Source organism: Botryllus schlosseri, chromosome 4, assembly GCF_051294905.1.
Source record: "Botryllus schlosseri isolate E-star chromosome 4, Bs_hap1, whole genome shotgun sequence".
In the NCBI taxonomy this organism is placed as follows: domain Eukaryota; kingdom Metazoa; phylum Chordata; class Ascidiacea; order Stolidobranchia; family Styelidae; genus Botryllus; species Botryllus schlosseri.
This window is the reverse complement of record NC_137239.1, coordinates 25,294,875-25,310,315: the sequence shown is the minus strand read 5'-3', so window position 1 is coordinate 25,310,315 and position 15,441 is coordinate 25,294,875. Positions and strand designations below refer to the sequence as shown.

At 41.0% G+C, this 15,441-nt stretch overlaps 1 protein-coding gene across 1 annotated transcript; it reads left to right on the top strand.

The window, feature by feature from the left end:
- The first annotated feature begins 5,716 nt into the window (after positions 1–5,716).
- LOC145437548 (uncharacterized) lies at positions 5,717–15,362 on the top strand. The gene is made up of 10 exons (XM_080314816.1): positions 5,717–5,981; positions 8,719–8,846; positions 9,086–9,166; positions 9,268–9,429; positions 9,662–9,733; positions 11,993–12,205; positions 12,986–13,063; positions 13,122–13,310; positions 13,373–13,444; positions 14,483–15,362. The coding sequence occupies exons 1-10, from the start codon at positions 5,927–5,929 to the stop codon at positions 14,981–14,983; spliced, it is 1,551 nt and encodes a 516-aa protein (XP_080170942.1). The 5' UTR covers positions 5,717–5,926; the 3' UTR covers positions 14,984–15,362.
- The last annotated feature ends 79 nt before the right edge of the window (positions 15,363–15,441 follow it).

The following is a 15,441-nucleotide window of genomic DNA, read 5'->3' as shown; positions in this document are numbered from 1 at the left end:
CATTTCAGTCGACTGGAGCTGGAAAACTTGGCACGGGCCGCTATATATATGCCAGATAGCAAGGAGTCAATACTTTTACTGCTGCGTCAAGACTCAAGATACACCACACAGACGTGGAAATCGTTCAAGCTAGGACTGTGGCACTCGACGGCTTAGTGCAGGGGCGGGCAACTTCTTCAGTCGGTATACCTGATATGCAAAAAGGAAGTACTTGGCGGGTCGGATTACAAAATCGATGTTTTAACGGCGTATTTATCCACCTATATAAAAGGAATAAATCGAATTTAAAATAATCTCCAAGTTGAAAGCATAAAGACCAAAAACTTGATAACGTCATGTAGCCTACTTCAATAGCTGTTGAAGTCAATCAGACATCTGTGGTCGAACAAAGTTGTCAGAAAGTTCTTGTAACTCTGGCTGCATCTCGGATTTATAGGAAACCCTAATTAAAGATTGCATGTTAGCATCAGTTAAATTGGAACGCAAGCTTGTCTTGATAATGTTCATGGTCGAAAATGTTTGATCGCAAATATATATGTATAGACCCAAACACAGCAAGCAGTTTCGTGATCATTTTTCTCATTCTAGAAAACACCGATTCATTCTGTGACGCATAGAATTTGTCAATATTTTCAGATCAACATTTCACTTTCAGTGTAGAAACTCTCTGCGGGCCGCTTAAAATCCCGCCGTGGGCCGGATCCTGCCCGCGGACCATATGTTGCCCGCCCCTAGCTTCGTGTCATCTCGAATGGTGTTCGCAGAGTGAACGCTTATGGGCGAAATTATTAAAGTGGAATGATAATAGTCGAGTATGTCTAGTCCGAATACATACGTTATACTGTTCATAACGCAGTGGCTGTTAGGGCGAGCATGGACCGAAGCCAGACTGGATGTCCGGCAAGATGCTCTGATTTTAAGCTGGAGCCAGATTAATATTTTTTCTGGTACGGCCGGAATTGGATCCGAGCCAGATTCGTACTTTTTCGATACGATCAAAATCGCAAGTGGGGCTATTGATGAGCATGGCTGTTGTAACTACCATAACCACACGACTGTAGCCGCCAATATACAAACCTGTTTTTGTAGGTTTACTAAAAATAGATGGTTATTATCGGAGCTTTTCGGATCGGGACTAGGTCATCTCAAGAATCGGAGCCGAACCAGAAAATTTGTCTATCCGCCCTGCCCTAAACATCTGTATGGACCGGCCCTGCGTTAACTCATGATCTGACAGCACAACGATGCATGCGACACAGTATTGTCTCGGATACGTTTATTCGAGTAGGTTACTTCATTTCAATGAGGGTACATAGTATTATGAGTCCAGAGAGTGATATGATAGATGTTTTCACTTTTATCAGGCACTCGAGCGAAGGAGAAAGTGAAATGTTGAAATAGTTACGTATAGGTTATACGCTCTCCATGTGGTAAAACAATGTGGATGACGCAATATGGGATAGGCACCGGGATTTTCCATGCATATGAACCAACAAGATAGCGAAGTGATGACTCGTCCGTATTTATGACGGTAGGTCAGGGGTGGCCATCCTTTTCTGTCAATGGGCCACATTGAATTTACGAACCATTGCGCGCGCCACTTGAATGTTGCGATGAGTGTTTTTCGTCGTCCGATAGGAGTGAGCCGGATTAGGTAACGGTGAAAACAAGACTTATACTTCTACGCATCAAAATGGATAACAACTATTCTATGTCATGAAAACTCCTAGCCACGCACAGCACCAATTTTTTGTAAGTTAATGAATGTATTCGCTCAATTATATTGTTACTTGCATATATTGCGAGTCACCTCTGTATACCGCTGGACTCATTTGGCAAGGATAGGATTATTCGGCGCTTGGTCATGGACAAGGGATACATCAATACGTCAATATACTTCGGCATTGATATTTTAGTCATCAACATCCCATATTTCGTAGTCAGGATAATTTTCGGTTGGCCTTGCAAGTTCGTTATAAATGACTTGTGGATAATTAATTTTTTAATAACCTCGCGGGCCACTTAAAACCTTCTCGCGCGCCACGGGTTGACCACTCCTGTGGTAGGTCGTGGGTTCAATCCCTGTTCGGGTCATACCAAAGTCCTGATCAGTAAAACTTGTATCCGTGGCTTCCATTCACACGGTCAGCATGAGTGGAATAGCATGAAGGGTGGTGCAAGACTTAGAAAGCCTTACAAGGCTATTTCTGAACCTTACTTGTCCAGCGGCATGTCATGGTATCGTAACACCGTGGTAATCACATTGTGTTGTCATTGAGGTGTTTTCTAGACTGTTCGGTACGTAGGTTGCACGTGGGTGTCTGGGAGCAGGTGAACAGTTTTGGTCTGGCTGGGAGTGTGACTGGAGGTGCTGGTATTGAGCGAGTATGTCGCTCTTTGCAGTTGAATTAGTAGTTCAAAGTGGGGTATAGTACAGTAGGAAGTGGCTATAGGGTTGACAAGGCTATAGTGGTGTTTGTGCAGTGATTTATGTGTGTGACGTAGTTGATTGGGTATTTAGGGTTACCATACGACCTCTTTTAAGAGGATTGTCCTCTTTTTTGACTTTTTTGAAAGTGTCCTCGGAGGACGCCCTTTTGTCCTTTTTTTTGAGATTTTGTCCTCTTTTTTGAAAATTTAGGTCACATTTAGAGCAAAATGCGAGTGATATGCCGTAAATTAGCACAAAAGTGACGCTCCGGCGGGTATTTTGGAGTGAAAAACGGTGATTTGAGCTCTGAGCGAAAAGTTGACCTTTTTAGTCAACCACCTAGCAATGTGGAGAGTAAAACGGTGTTTTGAGCTCCGGGTGGCAAGTTGGCTTTTTTTTTTAGTCAACCGATCGCAAAGTGGGAAAAATTCACCGATTCTCCGGTTCAGCAAGTCTCAAATTTCTGAAAAAGTGTCCTCTTTTTAGATTTCCATACGCCTAGTATTGCGCCAATGTGTATGTTTTGCTATGCCCTGTCGACTCGTGATGTCAATATATGTGTATTAAGCAATACAGATTTGTGTTAGCGATGTGTACGGCCACGGAAAGGCGAGGTACCGAGCCCACGTATACGACGAAGTTCCAGTTAGGTTTTGAAGTGCTGTATCAGGGACGCGACAGTATGCATATACTCAGATCGTGTGTGCGTGGGTGGTTCATATATCATGGCATTGCTAGTATAAGGCTGGGCACAATAATTCGAGTACTCGACATCATAATGAGTGATACCCGAATACTTGATTCACAATCGAATCACTCAGGCCCTCGATTTTGCCCAACCCTAATTGCTAGTCTATACGAGTCAATTACCGATATTAACAAAACTCGAGGTGCGGAAGATCATCCAGCGGCATTGTCTGGCTCTATGGGACGAAGAATTTCAAGCATCCGAAAACGGACATCATTTTAATATTTTTAATCCATCCATTGCGAACAACCCGCCGACACGTAGAAACCGCCTAGAAGAAAGCATTCTGTTTCGTCTTGAGTCCGGCCACTGTCGTCTGAATAACCATTTGTTTAGAATAGGTTCAGTGGAATCTCCACTTTGCTCTATTTGTCGCTATCCTGAAACCACTGAACATTTTTTGATCCACTGCTCAAAATATGATTTCCATCGTACTTTGCTCATTGCTAAATGTGCTGAATTGAATATTGATTTCCGTCTTGAAATTATCCTCACGGAGGTTCGAATCATCCCTTTTACAATCGAATTTGTGTTATCCTGCAACCGTAATTTGTGAATAGCCGTGAATGTGTCCTTTTCAACTGCTCTGTAAATTCCTTTTTATCGCCTTGATATTCTTTCGTATCACTGAAATGCTACTTTTTTAATGTCCATTCAATACGTACTCCATCATAGACTGATTTTCATTTATTACGCAATTTTTGGTCGTGGTGCAAAGGACCAACAGGTGATAAGCGCCAAATCTTTCTTTTTAATAAGCAACAACAACCCGAATACTTGATTCACAATCGAATCACTCAGGCCCCCTCGATTTTGTCCAACCCTAATTGCTAGTCTATACGAGTCGGTGTACATGTTGCAAAAACCTCAAGGACTAAAATACAAATGTGCTATTGCCGTATAACTGCTTTTTACAAATAGGCTACACAGAATTTTCAGATCATCTAAGATCGTGCTAATCTGATAATGTCATGACTCGAGTCATCTCAACTAGGGATGTTGTGAACGTGAGGTTCACGTTCGAGTTATGTGTGTGAATGTGAACCTCTGAAATTCGGGGATTCGCGTTCACAAACGAACCTTGATAGCTTCTGCAAGGTGAACCTTTTTGATGTGACACAGTCTTTCACGTCATTATAACGTCTTTGGTTGAAATTCACTGCATTTCAAATTCGGACCACTCTCCGCATGGCGCTGACACTACGATATGAAATTCAGCGCTAAACGAGCATGCAACTTGTCAATTTCAAAAAGTTGTTCGGAATATTCCGCTTTCCGCTTGTGAATATTTAGTGACTTTCTGCTGTGAGCTTTGCCCGCAATCACGTCGCCTGCAGAACGAGTACTGCAACATATTCGATGATACGGGGAAACACGAGTGGCCGTTGATTGACTCATTCAAGTGCGATATTTTGGACGTGTTTGCAAGTGAACACAACTACTGCATGAAGTTTAGCTCCAGCAATAAGGTGGACGGACTGCATAATCGTCTATATCGGCTATATAATTACAGTGTAATATTCAATCGTAGGTCGTCTTCTTGAATGAATATCATTGAGGAATACCTAACGAAAGCTAAAGTGACGTACCGTGACGTAATGGAAAAGGTCTGTACTAATTTGTGTTGCCGTGTATTGAGAAATGGGTTGCCTGTTTACGTTCGATAATCATGCGCGTACTAAACCTGTGCAAATTGTGAGTAAGATATCTTGATTGAAAATTTGCTGGAATACATCCCTTCATTGGTAAAATTATATATATTCCTTAAATATTCTGACCCAAGTCGGTGTTGTTGTTTCTTTATATATATGCATGGAGCTTCGACTACTTTGGTCATGTTACGCGCCGATATTCTGTATTTTTGATTCCATATTTACGGACTTGTAGCACGGCCCACTTTTATGCTTTTTAGGAGACACCGTTTACGCGGATCACGTGGCAAGGAGGAGCCTAGATAAACCCCCAATACTTGGGTAGGAATTCTGGAGTCGACCTCGGTCGGACTCGAACCCGCAACCCATTGGTGTTGCAGCTGTGGATTACCACTACGCTATCGCGCCACCCGAAGTCGGTGTAAACCCTACGCAAAGCCCATTGCCGCTATATCATTATTAGCAAAATAGATTGCCCACCAAAGTCCAACCGCATTTCATTCATTTTAATTTTGGTCATTAAATATGTACATAAAATCAGGAGCCAGTTTTTATTACCTGTAGCAATTCTCATCTTCAATGATTTTTGCGAACACGAACATAAGTTTTCACAATCATACGTCCCATCTAATCGAATTGGTTATTGTGGGATAATGAATCCGGCCTCACGGTTAAGAATTCAGATGTTTAAACTATATTTTAACCATACATCGATTAAGTCCTTGGGATTTTGATTAGGGCGTGACTCTTTATATTTGAGTGGGAAATTACAGGGTCGATACTATCCGCTGTTTTGAGTAGGCTAAATAAGAAATTCCATGAATTTCTTGAATATTATTTCAATTCCATGTCATATCTCCCTATTATTGATACAGCTATTTTGTCACAGTGGTATCAAAGTACCTAGACTAACTGTTATTCATCCAGAATCTCACTTTCGTAATACGAGACTGGCAGTATCCCCAAGACTATGCTTTCGGGCATGCTGGAGGAAATTCATATTTGACGGAATACCTACAAGTGAGCTCAAATTCGGAAGCAAGTTCCGTGAGACAAAACATTCGATCGGCTGTTGCGAGCGTCGACGGGTTCTTGATGCCGCATCCAGCTGCTACCGGCGATGGGGTGAACTTCTCTGGCGCTGTTCAAGGTTCAAAATGCGTTCTGCTTATCTGTTTATTCTGGTAATCTATCTAACCTGTGCATAATCCCAAAGATTTTGATCTCTAATTCAATTATTATACATATAGGGTTACCATACGTCCTTTTTTAAGAGGATTCGTCCTCTTTTTTGACTTTTTGAAAGTGTCCTCGGAAGACGCCCAAATATTCTCTTTTTTGAGAATTTTGTTTTAAGTATAGGGTACAATCCGAGTGGGATACAGTAAAACAGCACTGAAGTAACGCTCATGCGGTTTTTTCGGGAGCTTAGTCGGAAAGTTGACCTTTTTTTTGTAGTCAACCGACGACGAAGTGGGAGAAATTTACCATTTTTTTAAATTTCCCTCCGGTATTCCAAGTCTGAAAATTATGAAAAAGTGTCCTCTTTTCAGATTTCCAAAATATGGCAACCCTATTACAACTATTTACTCGTATTGCAGGGCAGGGAAATATCAGGTACCTGATGTGTTCGATTCCTAATCGGCTTCACGTTTAGTATTTAAGCAGACTATGACTGCTCTATAAAACGTCATAATAGTTATAGTTGGCATTGCGTGGAAAATTTAGTTATGTAGCTTTTGGGCGATCACAAGGAAAGCAATGCCAGCTCTATTGTATTGGGTATTTCTTCGATTACACCTATTTCATTGCACTTTGTGGTCATTTACACCAGTCCAATGTTCTTCATTTTCATGCCATAGCTGCCAACTTGTATCACGGCCTACTTCTAGGCCTATATAAGACGCCTACGCGCTTACACGCATGAGATGGCGGGGAGGACCCTAGATAAACCTTCAACTCTTAGTTAGGAATCCTGGAGTCGACCTCGGTCGGACTGGAACCCGCAACACCTTAGTGTTGCAGCTGTGGTGTGGATTATAGCCAGGCCGTGTTATTTTTGGCATTTCAGGAGCCAGATGCCAAAACTGCCAAAAATAAAAATTTGAAAATGCCAAAAATAAGCAATTTTTGGCTTGTGCCAAAAATAACGCGGCCTGCCAAATAGTGTATTTCGTTCATGGTGTTGTGTTAGCAGTACCGCGTTACAAGCGAGAAGAGCGTTTGTGAAAGGCAGGTTTCTTAATCTGGGCTCAGCCCACCCATTAGGGGTGAAAGCATGGTGTCCTAAATGGTGGGGCACAGCGTGATTGAGCGGCTGGCTGCATTTGGTTCACGTCATACTTTCCATTTGTCCAAAGGCAATTTTACGACCATTTTTGACCGGCTTGTCGAGCACTAAATTTGATAAAACGGGTATCAATGAGAAGCTGCCGCAGTACTGATTATTAAAATATAAATTATATTCTGCTCATGGAGCTGGAACCCCCAAAATCAACCACGATTTTTGCATTGTGATAGAGTTGAACATTGTGACGCAACAAACTGTCTGGCTATTTCGGAACTGCATAGTCTCGTTTTGCCAGACAGTCTTGTTGCGTCAATGTTCTACAAGCTAACCTTCCAGACTCTTCCATGCGAGTTGGTAATATTATAGCCACCTGAAGTGACAAAAGTCCTCCAAAAATATATCGGTAGACTGAAGGAGAAATGATAGTCGGGCTACTAAATAGAATGTGTTGAGAGACAACACAGGAAACTCCTGGAAAAGGATCGGGAAGAAAATTCTTTCCGCGATGAGATCGATGGCACTGGCGAAGTGATCTCTTTTCATGATGCATGGAAGCCGGTTCGGCCCTCCAAAGATTTTGAAGCTCTGAAAACCTTTTGTGGATGACTGGCAACATTCTTTCCCTCAACGGCTACTGTTGAAGCCGATATTTCCCAGATTCGCTGGGCGAGAAATGAATTTAGGAGAAACTTAGCTGACCTGAGTTTGGAAGCACTGTTACAGTGCATTGAGTGCAAACGATTTAAGTCTATTCAACAGCTGTAATAATCAGCTGTTGAACGTGTTTGTTAGGCTTTTCTTTCTTTTTTTTTTGCTTATTGGCACCGAGTCCGATGGATACTGCACATTTTGTGGTTTCGATTGATATTATTAACTTATGAAATCGTTAGGTTTTTTCTTCTTCTTATTGTTTGTTGGCACTGATTATACGTGGATGCTGCACATTGTGTGGTGTCTTTTGACAAACTAGCCCAAATAAAGCGTTTTTGTGACTAATTCGAGGCTGAAACTATCTATTTAGAGGACGATGCCAAAACTGCCAAAAATAAAAATCGAAAAATGCCAAAAATAAGTTATTTTTGGCAGTTTTGGCATATGCCAAAAATAACACGGCCTGATTATAGCACTACACTATTTCGCCACATGCTGTGAACTGATCACGACTCCACAGAAATGTTATTTTTCGTGACCAGCGTAGCTTTGTACAATGTACAATGCATGTTCTGGATGCTCTGGTACTGGTCAAGGTTTCACTTCTTACAAGACGGGAAAACGTATCGAATCGAAACTATATTACTCTCACTGATAACATGTCTCTTCGTAAAAAGGGGCGTATAATTTCAGTACTCAAATATATCATCTCTCACTCACTACTGGATTCTAATTGTTACAATTAATATTCAATTCGGATTCGAGTACTGGAGTCATTATCCCCAGCGCAAGTCATAAGCGCAATGTATCATATAGGGCCTACCGCACTATATAATTACTACATGGGAATGTGTGATGTAGCAGGAGATGGACCTATACATAAATTTGAGCTGTTTCGGATGTGATATTCCAAGCAACCACAGCCTCAAGCCTCAATTTGTTTCAGATATGTCGATACAGTTTCGCGAATGCTTGGACGAGCTAGCACGGAATTTATTCAATCCTTGGAGACTGGAGAGGAATATGCTCGGCAACCAACAACTGACAGGACAGCAGCTTCTGTCTCTTATGAAGGTTAGCGATAACACACGTTTGACAAGATACCGAAGTAAGATAGTTTGCAGTATATCGCTTTGCGAAGTTGTGGGAAACTATGTTGACGTATCAGGTGATGAGTGATTTTGTATTGTATTGATATGGATGATGAATGCCGATTGTTTGACTTGACCTGACCCCGCATATAAATAATTATATACGATAACTTTCTAGAATATATTTGTTAACAGAACTATACTTCTACATTTAATTTATAGGAATTTTCCGCAGTTTGCGATGAAAGGGAGGCTGATGAGACCTTCGACAAAATCAAGCCCAAGATTGACCAGCTTGTTCAAGTACTGATATCGTCAACTATATGTATAGTATACTACAGTTCCTCTGTAACTGAGTATGCTACTACAAGCGAATGGGAAATGATGAATGCCATCTCTCTCAGGGTGGTGGCGATGCGGGCGATTCGTTCTGCACGCTCATTCGCGAATGTCTTCAAGGCTACGACCAGACAAACGAAGATAAGAATTGCGAATTCCATAGGCGGGTCATCCTGAAATGCCAAGAATATTTCCGGAAAGTGTCTACATGGGGGGAACTACGCGTGGTAAACAAAACTATTGTTAGCAAGTTCAGAAACAACATCTAGTTCAGTTGTACATTTTCAAATTTGAGTTGACCATAACGCATGATGTTGTCTAAATACACGGCACCATTGTATATCGATCGATGTAGCACGTAGGTGGAAGAAGATTGGATCTGTGGCGTTTATTTAACTAATGTAATATTATTTCCTTCCGCAGATTTTTGGAGTATATCACATTCACTTTCTATTTTAGCGTCAAGCTGACAATTTATCATTGCAAGTGGTTCATAAAGCATGGGCAGGATACAATGCGAATATGAAAAAGGTGAGGCGGATCAATTAAATTGCATGAAGTGTTGATCAGTTATGTAGTTAGTAATCACTATTAGGTCTGGGCACAATGATTCGAGTACTCGAATCTGAAACGCGTATTAATTGTAATGATTCGAGTCGAGTAGTAAAAGACGATATTTTTAAGTACTGAAATTTTTCGCTCCTCGGCACTGGAAGTTAATTTATCAACGAAAATTATAGTTTCGACAGTAATTTTCACTGTTGAAGCCTTGAAACCTTGATAGGCCGTATCGTAGCATACAAACGCTACGAACGTTACTGGAACTAGCATGTTTCCGAAGTCATGATCGTCCCACAACATTGTCACAAATTGCAATAAAATCGGTATGGTCGAAAAATACCAAACTATCTTTAATTTGATGGATAACAGGCATTTTATACTTTGCGGTGGCATAAAAGTTACATGTTTAAACTTTCACATATTACATTCTGTTATGACGTCATAATGAGTGATACTCGATTACTCGACTCGACTCGAAGAGTATTACTTGATTCCGAATCGAATCACTTAGGTACTCTCTTTTACCCAGCCCTAATCCCTATAGTGGTTATGCTAAAGCGGCAGAGATGTAGGCGTGTAGGGCCGGGCAGAATCGAGTACATGAGTGACTCGATTCTGAAATGAATCGAGTCTTCCGGTCGAGACGGGTATCACTATTTTTGACGTCAAAGTAGTATGAATGAAGTGGAAAGTTAGAATGTGTACCTCTTATCAGAGATGAGTGGATTTGGAATTTCTATGTCCTAATCCAATGCAAATCCGAAGCTTCAAATCTTAATCCAAATCCGATTCGAACTTGAAATTCAGAAAAAATGCTAATTTATGCAAGGCAGGAATTGGAATTTTTTCTTTCAAAAACAACAATGATATTGATGTAGGATAACTTAGCATAGGGCCGCACCTCTCATGTTCATTGGCACAAAGTGTACCATAGTGTAGTGTAGCATAAGTACATTATCAACTGTTCTGAATAAAGTTTGTCGACATTCGCCATACGACATATTAATCTCCCAAAAATCAGTAAATCCAATCCATTCCGTTCAGAAAAAAATTCTAATACTAATCCAATTCAAATCTGACAAAATTTCACAATTCCGTTTATATTTTCAAATCCTAATCCATGCTCATCTCTGCCTCTTATGATATCACAAAGAATATAATGACAGTTATATTGAGGCCTACAATATCGTAGGCCCCGGTTCTACGTAACGTTAAATATTATTTCGTATTTTTTACCTTTTTAATTTCACTTCACTGTGTGACAAAGCTGTGGGGGTAATCACGACTCACATATGTACGATCAATCGAGGTTTACAGCTTTCCGCATCCACAGATTCCACAGTGATCAATAGTATCGAAACTATTAATTTCGTTGATAAGTTAACTCTCAGTGGCAACGAGCGTAGTAGCCTACAGGAAAAAATCATCTCTCGCTGGTCGAATCGAATCATTTAAACCCAATTCAGATTCGAGTACTGGAATCATTGTGCACAGCCTTACATAGGAGTATTGGATCGCAAATATTGTACCGGCAGTCCGGCAACGCGTTGATACCGCCATCGGACTGAAAACCTTATGTTGTATTATTGCTGAATACTTCCGTCCAACTTTCACATCTACGTCTGCACTGCATAAGCAGGTTAAGCGCAAATTCCAAGTTCCTACTGAGGACATGACAAGCAAATATTGCTGTTTGGTTAAATTAGGGTCACCTACGTCCTCTTTAAGAGGATTTGTCCTCTTTTTTTCAATAAATTGGAAGTGTCCTCGGAAGACGCCTTAATGTCTTATTTTGGGAAATTTGTCATCTTTTTCTACAGAAAATAATAAAATGTCATCAAAAACTCGATTTCGACGCAGCGAACGTCAGAGTTTCGTGAAACAATCGAGTAAAGCGGAGGTTGAATCGAAGTGATGACATATTTTTTAGTCAACACAGGACGAAAACTTTTTAAATTCACCATTCTCTTTTCCCGTACTACAGCTTTCAGAGATTTTATAAAGTCTCCTCTTTTTTGGATCTCAAAATATGGTGACCCTAGTTAAAACATGTTCAAGGCATTACACGTCATATCAATAGCCTCAAATTGTCGAGTAGAAATGAGATGGGTAACAGCTGTTACAGCCTAGGTGTCGTATTGATATGGTTTCACCGCCCGATCTAGAATATGTTGTATCGCTATATCGTGTAATGCAAGCTTAGTTTGTACAAGTTCAGTTTTACTGAAGGATATCGGAATCAACGCAATAACGGACAAAGAACTAGGGTCGATCCACGAAAATAACCTGCGTCGATCCGATCAGGAATATCAGACTGAAACGATATGCGAGATAGCTTACGTCGTGGACCATGCAGAAATGCTGCGTGATTTCATCAATGAATCGTACGAAAAGTTCAAGGAGATGAACATAAGGCGACAAGGTCTGGAGCAGCTGTCACAGGTAAGTGACGCATAAGGAAATATGTTTATATACGGCAATATATGGCTTGGCTATACTATATAGTCGCATCAAATTACGTAATGTCTGTGCCGTCATGCCATCACATTGTCGCCATGAATCCGCACCTGGCGTAAGAGTCGTGGGTCTATCGGTGATAGGAGGGGGCAAAATGTTATTCAGTAATATATAGCCTAAGGCCTAGGTCAAATCATGCCATCAACAAGATCGCGTCCCTGATACCGGTGATGCATGCCCGTAACATTGCACGCCGTACGAAAGCGTTTTTCTAATTTCTGGTCATCAGGTAAGTTGTGACATCTGATATATTCCACTTCGCTCTGAATATGACGTGGTCTCAAATTAAGGTTGACAGTTCGAAATACATTTTGGCAGCAATCATTTCCCTCAGAATTCCACCGTATTCGAACCGCAACTAGTAATTTTCACGAGTTGTACCATTCCAATCCACCTCTGTAGTATAGAGGTCAATCGCAATTCATTGATTCTCAGCCCTTTGCCAAATTTCCGAGAGACGCATAACTTCACTGTCAGACTTTCTAGGCGGGGTACCGACGCTCAGCAGACGATGTTCAGTTGTTCGCTGCCAGGTACATTGGTGTGTGAAGCTTGTGACCATATCATATTCAGAGCACAGTGCCCCATTAACATACCGTACAATTTTGGTACTGCCTTGATCTCTCATCTAGGAATTATGGTTATACGTCTTCTCGCTACGTTTTCGCATCATCATTGTAATGAATAGTAGCGACATATATTCAGCTGGATGACGTTAAACAATACGAAGCGCAAATGTACACCAATTTCCTTGTAGAGCATTTCACGGAACAACTAGAAGAGGTAACAGCAGTCTGTTGAAATGTCTGTACGCAATTTCCAAAAATCTTATTACCACCAGTTCACGAATATATTTTTGGATGAAGAACTGTTGAATAAACAGATAGGGGAGCTTCAGTCCCAGTTGGTCGACGCATTTCAACAAAACTGGGACCGCAATTGGCCGTTGATCAACAGCTTCACAACTCACGTGTTGAACGTGTGTGAAAGTGAACATGTTTACTGCGTGAAGTGCAATGCAAGGAATAAGGTAGAGAAACAATATATAATTTACAATGCCGGAGATACTGATCCCCGGGTATTCAACCGTAGGTTGTTTTCTTGAACATCATGGAGGAGTATCTGACAAAAGCCAAAGTCGCCTACCGTGAGGTCATGAAAAAGGTTTGCGAAATTTTGTGTTATTAAATTTCGGAAACTGGCAGTGCAACCGCATTTTTTCACATTGAATGCTCAGTTTCATGTTCAGCGATATGAGTTCTAATTGCTTGATGAAAAAAGATCGCATCTGGTTTATGTATAATATCAGTGACAACGTTGTCATTCTGTGTACGCCCACTGCGGTCATCCACATTTTATAGCATACGAATCCGTCCAAACGCTACACTTTACCATGCGCGTTAAAGTTGGGGCAAGGGTTGGGTTACAGTTGAAGCTTGGGCTATAAATTCACATGATCAAATGTCCGACAACCGACTGAATTCGCTTCATTGCTCGCATATCCGAAACTTAATATTTCGACCCATATTATAGATAAGAAACTCATAAATAGAGCATGTAGTTCATGGTTAACATTCATTCACCTTTCGATATCGACTCCGCGTAGCGATCAAAAATGTATCACAATTTCACGTCTCAGATGAAAATTCAAGAGGTTGGACGCTTATCAACAATTTAGGGATATAGAGTGGCAAATTTTTAATTGATTTAGAAATTTGAAGTGCGGAATGTAAAACTTTTTAATAGCGTTCGTGATCTACTTTGTTCGTTACAACGTTTCAAATATTGTACGAAACTGCTTGCTAGTATCCTACAATTCGTTTAAGATCTGTGAAAGATAAGAAGACTTTCTAAATAAAATTCATTCTCTTTCGACAGCACAATTTAGCGGCATTTGGTAGCAGGCCGAGTAGAGGCTAGCAAACAGCGAAAGTAGCATTTTTTTCAAATAAGAAACCGAGGTTTCAAAATCGAGTTGGTGGCTGTTTAAAAGAACTTCGTCTTGCTGAAACTTCAATATAGAACCACCTGTAACACGTCCAATGTCCAAAAGGAAGCATTAAATGAAGTATCTTTGGTTATTTTGATTTCTGAAGGTTGTCCGGTATGCCATTTTTTATTATTTTTACTGGTCCGCGAGCTGATAGAGGTTGAGAACCACTAATGTAGAGAGCCGCACTTGAAGTTCCACATACTTCAAAGGTAATGCAGGAAGGGTATCACGTACCCGCAAAACTTCAAAGTCATCATGAACTGGCCCAAGAAATCATCACGGACCAGTTGAAGAGTGATCTTAGTAACATCGACGATACATATGCCACACCCGCGTTGCACCAACTCAACGCCTACGTAGAGGCAGAATATCTCAAGTGCTCCCGAGAAAACAAGACCAAGGTGAATGAAAAACCGGCCCCGGGACAAGGCACCGACGTAGCGGCAGCATGGCGAAAAGTTTCGTCGTGGTTAGGAAACCCGATCTCATTTATCAAACGTGCCAGTGCGACGGTGCGAAAAGTACATGAGATACGCAGGGCGGTTCGAACGGTTGCTACTACAGCAAGTTTAGTTTCGTTAACTGCGGGATTACCGTACGTTATGCTTGGAGTGGACAGCGTCGTGGGCCTTGGTGTGCTCGGGTACAGTGTGTACAGCTGGTATAAGGAGAGAGAAAAGAAACGGACGTCATTGGTAACAGAACAATGATTATAATCTACGCCAGTGGTTGCATATATAATTTTAATTGCTGATTTGGCCAGCTGAATTTCATTCCAGCTATAGCGCTATCTGAAATTTTTCTTATACCTACGATGTCCGTCTGTCAGTAATCGCTTGCCATTCTATATTTTAACGTCATCTTAACGACAACAGTCAGGGCATGTATGACTGTATTTGGACCAGAAACGAAATATTTTCGCATGGGAAAGGTTGTTAACGTAGTCATGTTTCCATGGCAGTGATCGAGTTTGGAATGCTGTTGCGATTCGGTAAAACAGTTGAATTCAGTTTCACTGCACCGGTGCAATGATGAATTAACGTCTGTAATATGTTGTAGCGTTGAATACAAGTATTCATGATAATCATGTTCCAAACGTGTTATCATTACGTTATAGGGCACTGTTTCCCCTAGGTGTGCAGCGACTCTTTTATGAATTTTTGGAAAA